The following is a 16782-nucleotide window of genomic DNA, read 5'->3' as shown; positions in this document are numbered from 1 at the left end:
CTAATGCACCAGCCATTGAAACCAAACCTTTTGATAGTTGATTCTGCTTTAGGACCTGAAATATGAGTCTCAAGAAGGATACAAAAGTAACTTCTGTATTTTTGAGTTATGTATTTAATAATAGATTGAAGCCCTTTTGATGAAGCTCCTCTACAATTCCATGTAATAATATTCATAATTAAAATAAAATAATAAAGGATCATGAGTTAAGGATAAGAACTCCCTGGTCTGTTCAGAAAAAACTGATTAGGTCTCCATAGGCTTTGGAGTCCCTTCCTCTATGTCGCCTCCATTAGGAGTAAGTAAAGATTGGCTATTTTCTTTGTCCAGCATGGTAGTATCTTTTATACGAGAAAGATCTCTTTCTGGAGGTTTATCCTTGCCATTATCTTTGTTCTTTTCTTCCACTATTCCTCCTCCCATAGTTACGGCGATAAGCTCACTAATCTTGGGATCCAAAGGATTATTTAAGTTAAGGTAATTTCCTTGGTGGTAACTTTGGTGAATGCCTTCAACAATCTGCTGAACTGTTCCCAATATTCATGATGTTTTCCATTTTGATCTCCATTTTCGTCATTGTTTTTATGATTTTGAGTTTCCTTTAAGTCTCCCTCTTGTTGAGTTGATTCTTTCTTCTCCATATATCGTTTGCCAGCACTATTCTTCTTGAGTACTTCAATAGATTTTCCATTTTGGGATCTGAGCATTTGATTCTTTCTTACTCCAGATGATTGGCCTTTCACACTGTTAGCTGTTCTAGCATAATAATGCATATCTTTAGCCGTAATCCTTGCTTCCTTTGACTTATCTTGTTGATTTATTTCCTTTTTCAGGATTCTTTCCTTTTTCATTTGATTCCTCATTGATTAGCACATCAAATCTGTTAGCATTTGTGCTGATTTTTCACTCACCATTCACTTTTCCAAAATTCTGTTTGTTTCTTTTTTGGTTCTTCTTGACTATCATCCATGGTCTAAATGGACCCTCTTCCGTATTAATTCCAAAGTCCTAATTTTCTGCGCCAATTGGAGTTTGATTAATTCTTGCATTTGCAACGGTCATATTCTGCTGATCCTTTCCTTGATCTTCTTCCGTAATTACTTCTTTCCCTTTTTGGTTTGTCGGAACACAAGATTCCGGCTGGTTCTGGATGATGGCTGCTGCCACCCCTTCATGGTAGTTCAGTTCATTCACCATTTCCTTTCTTCCTCTAGTAGCATCCACTTCATTCTCCTTTTCTGGACACCCTTCAAGCCGATGGCCATATCGGCCACAATTGAAGCAAATTTGATGGAGTCCTTCATACACCAAATAGAAATCCTTTCCTAGTGCTGAGAAGGACGGTACCAATTGTTTCCTTAGGTCAACCTCCACACAAATTCGTGCAAACTTGCTTCTAGAGTGTATGGAGGTGTGTTCATCCACCTTGAGCATGGTTCCAATACTTTTCCCCACCTTCCATAAGAAATACTTATTATATAACTCTGTTGGAAGGTTTGGTATTCTCACCCAAACTGCTACCTTTTCCCCAAACTGCCACCTTTTGGACTTCAGTCTCATGCGGAAGAAAAAGAGGGCACCATCGCTGTATCAGCAGGTAGTGATCTGCAATCATCCATGGTCCTTCAAAAAGCGCATATCCATAGTCCCCCTGATCTGAAAAACGAATCAGAAAAAAACCACCTTCCAAATCCATAACTCTGATCGTGCCATTCTTTGTCCACCTTCGATTAGCCCATCTCTCCATAGTTTGGAGGCTGAGCTTCTTTTCCAATGATTTTACTATCAGAGATTGCTTCTAAGGCCTGCACCACTCATCATATTCTTCCAGGGTAACTTCAATATTTGGCTTTGGATTGAAAGGAACTTTAGAAACCTCCTCATGATCCATCACATCATCTTCAGAAAGGTACTCTTCAGCCACCATTTCAACAATTTCTTCAGGATTTAATTTTTCAAAACCATCATTCATCAACCTATCTCTATAAGAAGCTTTCTGAGGTTGCTGAAGAAACGTTTCTGAAACCATATCAGCATCTTGCATATCTTGTGTTGCTACCACATTGTTCTTCTACATTTCTGGAAGGGTCTTCTTCTCTTCCATGTGATAGTTCGCGTGTCCTTCCTCGTTCATCTTAACTTTCTTTGTTCATCTTAACTGTAAGTAATACTCTCATCACAGTAATCAAATATTGTCAAAATTTCTGTCACACATTAAGCCTTTCTTTGAACCAACTGAATGCGCACATGGAAAATTAAACTTCGCAACCTATTTATTACCGCATATATTTTCTATTAATTGGCCAAATAATAACATTCCTTTGGACAATTATTGATCGCATAATTAATAGAAAATAAACAAAAGTGTGCAATGCTTATTATTTGGTTGCCGCCCCGTTGCCACCCCTAAATATAGACCTTCTCTTGGGCCGACCAATATTGATATGAATTATATATCACTGTATTCTTAATGTTTTAAATAAATTAATTTTCACAAAAGAGGCTACTTTGGCAGTATAATGTTCAATCAATTTATTTCAGAGTAAAGTATCGTTTTTGTCCCCAACGTTTGGGGTAAGTCCTAAAGTTGTCCCTAACGTTTCAATCGTCCTATTTAAGTCTCTAACGTTTTAAAATTGACTCAATGTTGTCCTACCGTTAGGGATCCGTTAACAGAATTGACGGCGGGACAAAATTGAGACGATTTCGAAACGTTAGAGACTTAAATAGGACGAAAACGTTGAGGACAAAAACGATACATAGAAATAAATTTTAATTTTATCCTTCAATAATATTAATTTTTACTGTACATAATATTCGATTATTTTTTAAATTACAGTTAATCACATTACTTTCATTCTAAATATAATATAAGTTAATATAAGTAAAAAAAAAAAATTATTTAGAATTAAAGTAATGTGATTAAGTGTAAATGTAATTAAAAATAATTGAATTCTATGTACAGTAAAAAATTGATATTATTGAAGAATAAAATTAAAATTTATTTTTATATATCGTTTTTGTCCCCAACGTTTTCGTCCTGTTTAAGTCCCTAACGTTTCAAAATCATCTCAATTTTGTCCCGCCGTCAATTTTATTAACGGATCCCTAACGGTAGGACAACATTGAGTCAATTTTGAAACGTTAGGGACTTAAATAGGACGATTGAAACGTTAGGGACAACTTTGAGACTTACCCCAAACGTTGGGGACAAAAACTATACTTTACTCATTTATTTCAAAACCAAATCTTTACAAAATAGATGGGTATAATAATCCAAATTGTTACTAGTTTTCTTATGTAACAACAAAAAAATACTTAAATCCTAAAAAAAAATTAAATCTTAATGGTATCTTTTGAGACCTTAAAGAAAAACATGATTATAATTCATGTGCCAAAAATTTTTGATCCGTTAAGATTAAAATCAATCATTATAATTCAATCTATGTAAAACAAAAAAACAATAATTTTACCAAAAGAATGAATCCATATAGACTGATATAAAAAAAAGATAAACAAACAAAAAAACTTATTTATAGTAAGTTTGCTCTTCATGTATTATTTATGTATTCTTTATGTACTTCTTATGTACTCTTTCAGTTTTATTAACATGTGCTACACAATCTAAAAGCAGTACAGATTTGAATCTAATTTCACAAACTCAAATTAAGATTCAAATTCAAATAAAATAAAAAAAATTATAATTTCTTAATGATTTAATCATAGATGGCTCTGATACCACTTGTTAGAATTTTCTCAACCCAAAAATTATCTATGTTAAATCATTAAAAAAGAAAGCGTACATTTTCTCTGATGGGAAGGCGTTGCTGAGGCGGCTTTGGTACATTGGAGACCGAAATCCTCCTCATATTTGAAGGACAGCCTTTAACAAAGACATCTTGAAAAATTACTCTTACATTTGATGCTTAAATAAATGTTAGGAGTATTATAAAAATTTGTAATGTACTAGTGATTTAGGTAAGCATGCATGTACTCAAATTTTAAATAAATATCCTACATAGTCAATAATAATTTAGAAATAAAAAAAAATTATCATGTATTTACTTAAGTCATTGGGACATTACAAATATTTATAATACTTCTAACATCTTTTAAACCATTTTTTAAAATTATTTTGTATGGAATAAAATATTTTTTTGTGATATAATATATATTTTTTATTTTTAAATTATTAATTTTTTTAATAAATTTATTTAAATTATGTCATTCTGATTCAAACTACCCTAACACTATATACATTTGATTTAAACTACTTTAACACTCATGTATGTATAATTCGAATCAAGCTAATTCAAATTATCCTAAGACCACATGCATGCATAATTCGAATTGGTCAAATTCGAATTACAAGTATCACTACTAATTTAAATTGATCTGATTCGAATTATTATTCGTTTTCCTAATTCGAATTCGAATTAAAGAATAGAGATGTAATTTCAATTTTAGTTGATGTATCTTACCTTCTTTTATAAATTCAATAAGCCTCTAACAATCATTTCCCGAACAAGTTTTTCCGCCGTGTCGTTCTCATCTTTTTCAAATAGAGCATGAATAACAATTACAAAAGTCACAGCATTTGGTAAGCAACCATTGTGTTCCATTTCCAACAGCGTGGGTCAATGCTTCTTCAAATAAGCCCTTTTTGCAGAGTCCATCAATCTTAATATTGTATCCCCTCACATTTGGAGGACAGCCTATAAGGGAAAAATCTTGAAAAATCTCTTCTGCATTGTATAAGCCATCAATAAGTACTCTGTATGTGTATATTTGGATCAATGCCACTCTTTGTCAAGTCGTTTGTTTTTGAACATCCCATTCAACAAGGAATTGTAAGTGACTATATTAGCGGTTTAACCTCTATCATGCATCTTGACAAAAAGTTCCAAAGCACAAGAGATTCTCTTTGATTTGCACAAGCTATCAATAAAAATGGAGTAAGTTACTGGGTTTGGAACCAAGTAGTTATGAAGCATCTTTTTTAAAGAGATTCAAGGCTTGATCGAGCATTTTACTTTTAAGCCATTAATCATGATATTGTAACTTTGAACATCAATAGAAATTCCCTTAGCAAGCATGTCAGAGAATACACGAAAAGCAAGATTCACAAGTCCTACCTTGCATAGGCTATCAATAATTGCGCTGTACATGACGACATTAGGAACAATCCCATGCATTGGGATCTTTCTCAACACTTGAATAGCAGCTGATGTGTGTCTGGTCTTACAGAGTCCCTGAATCAAGGTCACATAAGTCACTTCATTAAACTGAAATCCCCGGGCTTCCAACAGCTGAACACGGGGTAGGACGGTGGGGAAATCGGGCTTCCAACAGCTGAACACGGGGTAGGACGGTGGGGAAATCGTTCCTCTTGGCAAGAACCCCCAAAATCATGTTAAAGAAGTTGATGCATAGAGGAGGACGCATAGGGAGCAAGCGAGTGAAGAAATCAACATATTTATCAAGTGATCGGGAGTGAGAGTGAGAGCGAAAGTGTAGAAATTTAAGTTGAAGGGAAGCGAAAGTGGAGTGGGGAACAGAATAAGGAGAGTACTTTAACATGATTCGAGAGAGTGAGAATGAGAACAATGACAACGTTCTTGCAATCAAGAGATGAATTCACAAACACATAATTAAGAATGAATGCAGTGAGAATTAGAGAAATTGAAGAAGGCATGAGACAAAGAAATGATTATTGTGAATGAGAATTACACTGCAACACCCACCCCACTCTTCCTTTCTCGTTTCTATTGGGTTCTTCTCTCACTTTTCCATATCTTAGTCTTTAGTAAGGTTTTAAGAATCGGATCGGTCATTAAATTATTCTAGTTTATTAGTCTAATTAGTCTAACCGATAGTTCAACGGAACAAATCATTTTAAAATAGAATAATAAATAAAAAGGAATGTTAAGGGGCCAGTAACTTTGTGATTTGTAGTCATCAAATAGCCATCAATAATGGTTTTAATGGTGTGAGATGGATGTGAGATTTCATCCAATGGCTCAATTTTTTTTGCTGGTTACATGCTGGCCAGAATTTCACAAAGTTGCTGGCCCCTAGACTTTTCCATAAATAAATTATAAATAAACATTCTAAAATATAATTATACTCTAATATAAATTTTAAAATACTTTCGAAATTTAAAACAGGGGCAATTTACTTAAATAAATTATTTAGAAGCAAATTTTACCCAAATACAAATTTTGAAATGGGAATAATCAAATGTAATTTTTCAGATTTCTATAGAAATCGCTACTGAGTAGCGGTTTACTTAAAAAGTAAACCGCTACTGGCAGCCGTGATTTACGTGGGTTAGGATTTTACACAAAAACTGCTATAGACAACAGCAGTTTCTGTTGAGAGTGGCATATGCATAAACCGCTAAAGAGAGTAGCAGTTTATGTGTTTGGGGGCATGTACGTAAATCGCTAGAGACAGTAGCGGTTTATGTTGAGTGTGTGTGCGCATGGTTGGCTATATATACCCTTCAAAGGCATTGAGATCGAAGAAGAGTGTCATTTCTTACAAATGGATGGTGAGGAGAGTTTTGTAGCTCTAGTGCGTTGCTCCAGAAAAATTCAAAAACCCAAAAGGCATGGTGTGAAATTTACAAATAGAGAATCACTCAGTGTTTTTATTCAGTCGTCGAGTATGTTAGCAGAGATAAAACACAGCATATTATAGAAGTTGGGTGTGCGGGACAAAGTAGGTAAAAAAATTGTTCTACAAGATTTCCATTGCCGTTTGTCAACTGGTGTGAAGTATGAGATCTTTGTGATAGGGTCCAATAAAGACATGCAGGTCTTATTTCACTATCGGCGGAGTTTTCCAGAGGTTAGAATATCCGAGCTGCTTGCGAAGTTGAAAGATGGTGTCGACAGCTCCGGGGCATCGACGTCGATGCATGTGGTAACAGCGTCAGGTCCGATCCTTGATCCTCCACGTGTTGCGACTGGTACTGATGGTGTGCCTCATGGTCTTCCTGATTTTGAAGTTGAGGCCGGACCGGATCGAGTTGAGAATGCAATGCGGGACGATGAGTCGGTCAACGATGGTGGGAACAGTGATGATGTTATTCCGAGCAGTACACATACACCCCACAGAGCTTCTGGTTCCGGCACACAACAGTATCCTCTACACTTGTCAACCTTGAACTTGGAAGTCGTCGGCTAACAGCGGAATGTAGAGGCAACCTTTGCAGGCCAGGGTCTACATGATGCGACTGCTTTGACGGAATATCAGATTGGCCAATCTTTGTAGAGTAAGGAGGAAGTTGTGTTGAGTGTAAAAAATTACAGCATCTGGTGTGGAGTTGAGTACATGGTGATGGAGTCCAGTGCTCTCTAAATAAGGGATGATCCTGTCATGCATATACATATTTTGTTGCCGCCTCATACTGTAGATACACCTACTTGGCTGCACCCAACATAAAAGATATACACGAAGCAGTTAAATTCTATTTTCTATAACAAAAAATCCTATTTAGTTACACCAACTAAATAACTTATACCATCACCAAACAATGAAATAATTAAACAATTAAACTATTATTCAATTATCAAATCAAATTGTTAAATACTTATTTTATTAATTAATTAAAAAACCAGTTATAAGATTAAATAAACGATTTTTAATCGATTATAACAATTAAACACGTTTTCGACAAAAATCGATTTTCTTATTCAAAGAACCGGTTTCTTAAAAGAAACCTTTGATAAAAATTGATTATTTGAAAATAGACTTTTAAAATAAAATCTTTTAAAATAAAATATTTCAAAATTTGGTTGTGAATCTGTTTAACCATACAACAATCGATTTTCAAACCATTTTCATTTTCTTTTGCCAATTAAGATGTACACCCTCACTACATTCGACATTCTAACATGCAAAGTTATTTACTTAACTATAAGAGTTAAACTATAAATTATAGTTCCTCTATTATGCATACCATATTCTAATTAACAAATGCTAAGGAAAAAAAATAAAATTAACCTCGTCGACAATGGCACCGGCAATATGGGCAACACCCTTCAGTCGGTACAAACTTTGTTCGTTTGTCATGATATCCAGTTGAAGGTCGATGCTGAGATATTCCGGATCCGCTCTCAAGGTGCTCTTCCCTCTCTCCATAATTTTCTCTCTCTAGCCAAACTCAAAAACCACACCAAATGAGGAATCCGCAGCTGCCTTCCATGGTTTTATAATGCGAATCAACGTACACTGCTATTGCTTCTAGCAGTTTATGCACATGTCACTCTCAATAGAAACTGCTGCTGCTTATAGCGGTTTCTGTGTAAAATCCTAACCCACGAAAACTGTGACTACCAGTAGCGATTTATATTCCTCAGTCGCTACTACCAATAGCGATTTCTATAGAGATATGAAAAATTGCATTTACGTATTTCCATATCAAAAGTTGTATTTGAATAAAATTTGCTTTCAAATAATTTATTTAAATAAATTGCTCAATAAACAATTATTCAAATGTTCTAACAAAAAATTGATTAAGTACATAAATCATATGCCATTCATGAAAAGAAGGGTATTTTTGTCGGATGAAGTTTATTTTTAGGATACAATAATATGATGTATTTCTTTAGAAAGCAATTTCTATCGAAAACTAAATCTTACAAGGCCAAAAATGTTGGTAACTCCTAAAAATATAATTATTAAGGGTGTGTTTGGAAACTCGTTGGAAGAGAAGAAGCACGTTTAGACTTCTTAAAAGTTTTAACTTTTGGTTTGACAAATTTTTTTTTGATGAACGCAGAAGTGATTTTACTACCAAAACCAACGTTTACAAGAAGCAACTATTTTTAACTTCTGCGTTTTCCTAACGAGCTTTTAGCCATGGATACTAACAATTTATTTATCTTTTACCAACTTTATCCTTCATGTATGTTATTATATTATTTATAAAATTCTTGTTATTTCTATTTATATGAGCTCTATTTTTCTATTATCTATTATTTTTATTTTTTTCAACTGTTTGTTTGATATTATACACTTTTATAATTGTGATTCTTGTGTATTATAAATACTAAAGTAACATTCTTAGTTAATACTTAAAAAAAATATAACATATTTGATTAAATATTCTTTTATATATATATATATATTGTTTTATTTTTATTTAAAAATATATTTTATCTATTTTTATATGTTATTTTTATTTTAGTAAGTAAATATTAATTTTATTATAAAATTAATTAATAAGATCTATTTAAATATCTAAATTAGAATGATAAGATAATATAAAAAAATTATTTAAGTTGAGGTCTATTTTAGTAATTTTTTATCTAAAAGTGATTTTAAATGGTATAAGCCAAACAACATTTATTTTACTATAATCAATTTTGATACAAAAATTACCAAACATAAATCACTTTAACACAAACTTACTTTTTATCAAAATTAAGTTTGCAAAATCAATTTTATGCAAACTCCCGTTTACAAACTGTAATCCAAACACACACTAATAAGGACAAAGTTAAGTGTTTTATTTTTGACTTTTTGTAGGAATTTTTTTTTTCTAGAAAAATCTGTCAACTGTTTCGAAATCTTTTGGGGAATTTAGGTGCATAATGTTTTCTAATAGCATTTTGACACCACAACGTAGTGAATAGTTAGGCCTAGCTAGTTGGCATTACATAACCATCACTCGAACACAAGTACACAACTTGCTTGAACTCATCTCTTCTAAAATATAGATAGGAGCATTATTAACGTGGAATTTTTAATTTCTGCAGTTTATTTCTTAAAAAAGGTGAAAAATGTAACTACTAATTTGTATAATGGTGATAAACTTATAACTTGAGTGATAAATAAACCAAATAAGTGGCCCTCAATCTCAAAGGCTCCAAATTTTCAGATTCGTTGGTTGTTCCCAAAATTAAAAATTCTACCGTTATGCAACAGATAGTTGGCTATTCAGATGATGAACAGTCAACTATCTCAACTTTAGGTTTTCACATATATTAATTGGAGCTGAAAGTCTTCCATTTATATACGCCGAGTGCTTTATTCATGTTAATTATTTTCAGATGTCAAATAGATAATTTTTTATTTTTTTGATTATTTTAATCAAAGTCGAGTCATTAGTAATAATTAAAAGTTTAAAACTCAACCCTTCAATTCAATTATGATGGAAGGAAAAGATCCTCCAACAATACTACACTCACAAAGGAATGTGACAATCTCAGGGTATAAACAAGACTAAATCTTTTTAAAAGGCCCAAGTATCTTGAATCTTTCACTTCATACACTTCTTACACTCGCTCTGTCAAGTATATTTGAGAAAATTATGTGTATACTTGTTAAGCACTGTGTATCTACAAAAGTGTCTCAACTACTCAATTGTTGGATGCAGTGTGCACAACCCAACAGTGGAAAGACATGAGTCGGTTTGATGTAAAAAACAAAAATAAGTAACAATAAAAAGGCCTATATGGTGGGAAAACACAGATATCCACAATAATAACGAAGAATGGGAGGGGAGAGGGGAAACAACATGGCCAACATTCAATTGCTATAAAGAGATCTTAAACACTAAACCTGTAAGCTATAACTAGGAATATCATCTAAAGAATCAACAAAGCAGTGGAATTAAAAAGGATGATAGCAATTGCAAAAATCGAAAGTGCAAAATTAATTGATGTTATGGCATTGCCAAAGTCCTCTGACCCAACAGACCCAGAATTTACAGAACTAGGATAATATTTAGCAACAATAGAGATGTAACTTCAATTTCAGTTGATGTATCTTACCTTCTTTTATAAATCCCACAAGCCTCTAGCAATCATTTCCCGAAGAAGTTTCTCCGCCATGTCATTCTCATCTTTTTCAAACAAAGCATGAATAACAGTTACAAAAGTCACAACATTTGGTAAGCAACCATTGTGTTCCATTTCCAACAGCTGGGTCAATGCTTCTTTAAATAAGCCCTTTTTGCAGAGCCCATCGATCTTAATATTGTATGCCCTCACATTTGGAGGACAATCTATAACGCAAAAATCTTGAAAAATCTCTTTTGCATTGTATAGGCCATCAATAAGTACTCTGTATGTGTGTATATTTGGATCAATGCCACTCTTTTTCATTTGACTGAATAACATAAGTGCCTTGTCAAGTCTTTTGTTTTTGAACATCCCATTCAATAAGGAATTGTAAGTGACTATATTAGCGGTTTGACCTCTATCATGCATTTTGTCAAAAAGCTCTAAAGCACAAGAGATTCTCTTTGTGTTGAGCATTGTGCATCTTATATAAACACTAAAGATTATATCAAAATTAGGTTGGTGAAAAGAGAAATATGAAGGAACATTGCAATTTATTGTGATTAGATATCTCCCTTCGTGATTATACAAAGATGAGTTGAGTTTTTTTTCAAAAGAAAAGGGATGGCCAAAAGTGGTCAACGGCCACGCTTTTATGAGGGTGGCGATTAATTACAGATTTAGCCACGTTTTTTTTTGTTACACTTAAAAAGCGTGGCAAAAAGGGTCTATGGCCACGCTTTTATTAGAGTGGCAATTGATTCGAGATGTAGCCACGTTTTTTTTTGTCACGCTTAAAAAGCGTGGCTATAGAGAGAAACAGGCACGCTTTTAAAGCGGCGATAGAATTTTATTATAGTGACGTTTTAAAAACGTGGCCGTTTCTTGTAATTTTTTTGGCACGCTTCAAAAGCGTGGCCAAAAGGTTTCAAAAGAAAAAAAAAAAATTTTGGCGTGTATGAGTGAGAACGGACTAAAAACCCTTGTTCCCCCATTCCCCTAACCCTAATTCACGCAGCAGCAGCGCCTCGCTCTCTCGCTCGTTTTCTTCGTTGGAGCACTCCTCCTCCATCCTTCTCACGCAGACACTCAGGACGGCAGCAGCGGTGGTGAGTTCGTCGTCCCTCTCATGGCGCCTTCGCGAGTCCCATCTACGGCGTTGCCTTGCTCTTCTCCCGCTTTTTCTTCTTCTCCTTCTCCTTCTTCTCCTTCTTCGCCGTTGCGTCTTCGTCTTCCCAAGCCACCTATTCCCGCCTCACTTTCCGGTGTTGCTGCCGTTTCCGCTTCCGCTACGTTACCAAACGGCACCGTTTTGAAGTGGAAGAGGCATTTAGGATTCCGCCCACACCCTCTGCTGCGGCGTCGCGTGATGTTGTGGAGGAGGAGCGTGATGCCTTCTCAGTTTATTGCAAGAGAGGGAGGAGGGAGTACATGGAAGATCGCTAGTCTGATGCTGATAACCTACGCGAACAACAAAAACTGGTAACAAAATTTTACTTTCTTTTTAATTTGTTGCTAGAATTTTTTAATTTGTTCTTTTTAATTTTCTAACGCTAATTAGTTTTTGACGTAATTTAGATTATAGATTACGTTATTATCATGCTTTAGATTGGAAGTATGAAAATTAATTTTTAATGTTCTTCAATCTGGTGTGCTGAAGGATATATGTGCGTTTAATAATTCTTATGAAGTGAAAAATTAGAAAAGGAATTAGTCTTTTGATCGTTATGCAGATGATGGCATGGCGATTATGATGCCATTTCAATGCCCTGAGGTGGAGTTGCTGGGTTTTACCACCATTTTTGGTAATGTTGCTACCACAGATGCCATCCAGAATGCTTTGTCTTTGGTATGTGTCGCTTCCAGTTTTTCCATGATAATAACACCTTTTTTTAATGTTTCTTGAACATGTTCTTGATTTGTGTTTTCACTACGCAAAAAGGATAGTGTGAGATCGCAGGCCGTCAAAATCTTCCTGTTGCAGAGGGTTCCCCTGAGCCATTGAAGGTAACTATTTAATATTTAGTTTGACCTTGTTCAATGTTTGGTCAAATTAAGTTTTAGAATTGTTGCAGCAGGTTTGATATATTTTTGTCTAGCAGCAACACACACTTATATATTATATTGGCTCACTGATTCTTGCTTGATTCACTTGTCAACACGAGTTTATGTATCAAGATAGTTGATTAAGTAATAAAGAATAAAGTCTTACTTATTATATTGGCTCACTGATTCTTGCTTGATTCACTTATATATTATATTGGCTCACTGATTATATTGAGTTTTTCTTGAAATGTTAACACACTCTTATTATATTGGCTCACTTATAATTAGAGTTTGGCCGGTTCATCATTTTTCTTTTAGCAGTGATCATGGATGAAACTCCTTTCCTGTCATGGCAAAGCCTTGCTCATGCATTATATTTGAATCCTTGTTCTGCAGTCAGCTTACTGTTAATTTTTCAGCCAACTTCTATGAGAATTAGTTGCAGGTTTTGAAAGATGAATATAGTTAGGTTCTATTAGGCTATTGGCTCATCTATGAGCAATATATTTCCAACCTTTATTCATTATGTAATTCTTCAAATTTACTAAGTATGTTAGTTGCCAGTCTATATATCATCTTATCAACAGAAATATGTGGTCTATATTTTGTCTTCACTTTCGTGTGTTTCACATATCTTATATGCTATCTCATGGTTGTTTTTTATTTTATTACAGCCTGCTGCAGAATATTTAAATAGGAAAAGTTTGGAGAGAAACACAATTGCTGAGAAATTAGATAGCTTGATTGAGCTGACTTTTTTGCATCTTGAGTCCTGTTGTCTGAGGTTGTCTGAGGTATTTTTCAGACATTGCATATATTTGCTTTGATTACTTTGTACTATATACTTAACTTCTATATGTTCATTAAATTCTTAATTAGGTATTTGATGTTCTAGTGAGATCATTTCAAAGGACTATTTTGAATAACTACAAGTCAAAATTCACCCAAGTACTCTCTCTCTCTCTCTTCTCCGAGAACGATGAAGATTCGAGCCCTAAATTCAGGGAGCGAAGCGGGGTTCTCCATTTGTTCCGGAGCTCGTCTCAATCCTCGATCCCAAGCCCTAGCTTTCGCTCTTCTCTTGTCTTCATTCTCACCGTTCCCAATCACCTCTCCTTTGATGACCTCATTCCCTGGTGCGGGCCTCACCTCCATCTCCACCGCCTCCTCTTCATCAGGTACCATTTCTTCTCCGCAAACGTTTGTTGCTTTCTTTGCATATTTCTTTCATTGAAATCCCATTCGTGATTTAACATGTGTAGTTACTATGCTATAATATTAGAAGCAATGAAACTATTTTAGAAGCTAACAATATAAATGTTGTGAACTAAGTTGAAAAAATATGCTGTAATGAGATAGATAGATTTCCCAAAAGTTTCAATATTTCATTGTCTTTTTCTTTTCAGATTTTTCCCTAACACACAAACACCATCTGGAAGCTGATCAAGACCAGAATTTTTCTTCATATTGTTGAGAAGATTTTGTGGTGTGATTTTTTTTTGAATTTGTTCTCCAAGTTTGGGTCTGATTTGTTCTGAATTTAATTAAAACATGTTCTGATTATTGTTGCTTTGTTCTCTTTGTTTGTTTTTTATTTATTCTAATTTTAATTGAAACATGTTCTGATTATTGCTGATTTGTTATCCTTATTTGGTTCTGATTTTAATTGTGCAAATTTTGACCTGTTTTAGAGATTTATTTGTTCTTTATCAAATTATGGATTTGGTCGGTTTTGATTTGGTGTAACATGATCAGCTTTACCGCTTCCTTTGAGGAGGACCGGCAGCAATTTCAATGTCGTGATATTGAAGGGCAAGGTTTGTTTTTTTCTCTCTTATCTTTCTCAGTGGTAAGATAGGAATTCTTTCGAGTTTTGAGTACTTATACTCTCCACTGGCTCTCTTTGGTAAGAAGAAGCTCCTCCTTCAAAGAAAGCTGCTACTGCTGTCACTCCTGCCAATGATGAACTCGCCAAGTGGTATGGTAAGTGGTTGCCCCTATCTTCACATCCTTTCTTTTTTTGTTCTTTACCATATCCCAGTAAGCACCCACTTCTCCATGCTTCTAAATTCCAATTACTTGAACTAAATGCATCATTGTTTGATTACTTAGATTTAATTTTCATGTTTTGCGTCCTTCTAAATCTGAATCTGTTCTTGAATGGGAAACAAAAATAAAGGGCATGTATGCAGGGACAAGTAGAGGAATCAAGAATTCACAATGCAGTTTCTTAGGTGCAACTAAGGTAAAATTTCTGGGGCACTCCATGCTACCTGCCAGGGTGACAAGATCCTGGTAGCTAACAGAGGCGAAATCCCGATTCGTGCTATTCGCACTGCTCATGAATTGGGAATACCTTGTGTGGCTGTGTACTCAACCATAGACAAGGATGCACTTCATGTCAAATTGGCTGATGAATCCGTCTGCATTGGCCTTTGAATATCTTGTAAATTCAAAGATGAAATTATACCAGTTTCTACCAAGGTAAGTTCTAACTTCCAATGTAAGTTTCATTGCAGATTTTGAAATGTTATAGTACTATTGTACTAAACTATTAATGGATTTTTCTGTAGATTGTGGATCCAAAAACTGGAGAGGAGAAGCAAATTATAGTTTTGGCTGATGATGGTATCCGGCCTAACTCAACTTTGATGGATCTAGCAAAGCTAAAGCCTGCATTCCAGAAAGATGGTTCAACAACAGCATGTGCTGAAGAAATCTGTTAATGGTAATTCAATGGTTCCTTTTGCCTTTTTTTGTTTCTTTTTTGCAAAAGGAAAAAAAGCACTAAGCTTGCTTGCCAATGGGGTTATTCCTTGTTTCTTCATTGTTATGTCTTTGGTCGGTGATTGTCAGCATTTTCATTATTATGTTCTGTGAAAAGGAAATGAAATCATTTTGTTGATGTTGGTGTTATATTTTTCAGCTCCACCAAACATTGCTGGGAATCATTCTGAGAAGGGGATATTGAGCTCGGTCATGTACTTGTTGGGCACAAGGTTGTAAGAAAAATATAAAATACAGAAAATGAGGGACCCTGACGTGATCTTGAGACCCCAGAACTGCTATTAATTTTTCATTGCTTTTGTAATTATACATGCGTTTTGCTTAGTTAGTGAATTTCGGCTGGATAGGAGGTTGAAGGGTTTTTTGTTACTGAAAAAACCTGGAAAGTTTTGTATAAGGATTAATGTATAAAATAATTATACCAAAAATTGTCACTAATTACTGTTTAATTTATCTTGTAATAAAAATTGCATATTATATTTATAGGTTTGGTAATAAAAAAGGATTGAAAATAAAAAAAAAAAGATTTTTTTTTTAAATTTGACAAGGCTATTGCCACGCTTTTAAAGCGTGGCCGTATCTCTTGCTATCGCCACGCTTTAAAAGCGTGGCCGCATCTCCCGCTATCCCCACGCTTTAAAAGCGTGGCCGCATCTCCCGCTATCCCACGCTTTAAAAGCGTGGCCGTATCTCTCTATGGCCACGCTTTAAAAGCGTGGCTGTAACTCTCGCATATGGCCACGCTTTTTAAGCGGGGCAATTTGCAAAAGCGTGGCGATAGGTCACCAAAAGCGTGGCGATAGAGCAACCGCCACCCTTTGATAGGCCACCCTTTCAAAAGCGTGGCGATAGCTCAAAAAGCGTGGCAAAAAGCTATCGCCACGCTTTTTTCAGCTTTTCGCCACACTTTAAAAGCGTGGCAATAGAGCTGTTTTCTTGTAGTGGATAAAGATGAATATTTGTACACCCTATTAACTCCTATTTTATAAATAAGACAATAAATGTATCTATAGCTATAAAAATGGAAAACACATTATTAAATATGGAAAAAATGTGCCCCTATAAATAATATCACTTTCATCATTCAGTGCACTTGTGCATGCAAAAGGAACTATATCAGAAGAAAATAATGAATCACCAACAAACATTATAAATA

At 34.6% G+C, this 16782-nt stretch overlaps 2 protein-coding genes across 9 annotated transcripts; one reads left to right on the top strand and one right to left on the bottom strand.

Annotated features, from left to right (window-relative positions):
* LOC107641169 (pentatricopeptide repeat-containing protein At1g63080, mitochondrial-like) lies at positions 10791–11222 on the bottom strand. The gene has a single exon (XM_016344674.1). It carries the CDS (start codon positions 11220–11222, stop codon positions 10791–10793), a length of 432 nt encoding a protein of 143 aa, XP_016200160.1.
* Positions 11777–16109, top strand: LOC107644235. 8 transcript variants are annotated; one of them, XM_021102833.1, is made up of 10 exons: positions 11778–12275; positions 12527–12642; positions 12741–12800; positions 13514–13633; positions 13719–14017; positions 14595–14656; positions 14751–14822; positions 15032–15323; positions 15413–15567; positions 15766–16109. In XM_021102833.1, the coding sequence occupies exons 2-8, from the start codon at positions 12535–12537 to the stop codon at positions 15136–15138; spliced, it is 828 nt and encodes a 275-aa protein (XP_020958492.1). In that variant the 5' UTR covers positions 11778–12275; positions 12527–12534; the 3' UTR covers positions 15139–15323; positions 15413–15567; positions 15766–16109. The 8 variants fall into 8 exon arrangements, with proteins under 8 accessions (XP_020958494.1, XP_020958492.1, XP_020958493.1 ...); XM_021102834.1 differs by having other exon boundaries at positions 11779–12275; positions 14754–14822; XM_016348048.2 differs by having other exon boundaries at positions 11779–12275; positions 14754–14822; positions 15019–15323.

The sequence above is a fragment of the Arachis ipaensis genome, chromosome B05, assembly GCF_000816755.2.
Source record: "Arachis ipaensis cultivar K30076 chromosome B05, Araip1.1, whole genome shotgun sequence".
Lineage (NCBI taxonomy): Eukaryota > Viridiplantae > Streptophyta > Magnoliopsida > Fabales > Fabaceae > Arachis > Arachis ipaensis.
The sequence above is the reverse complement of the archived record's forward strand: the minus strand, read 5'-3'. Positions and strand labels throughout refer to the sequence as shown.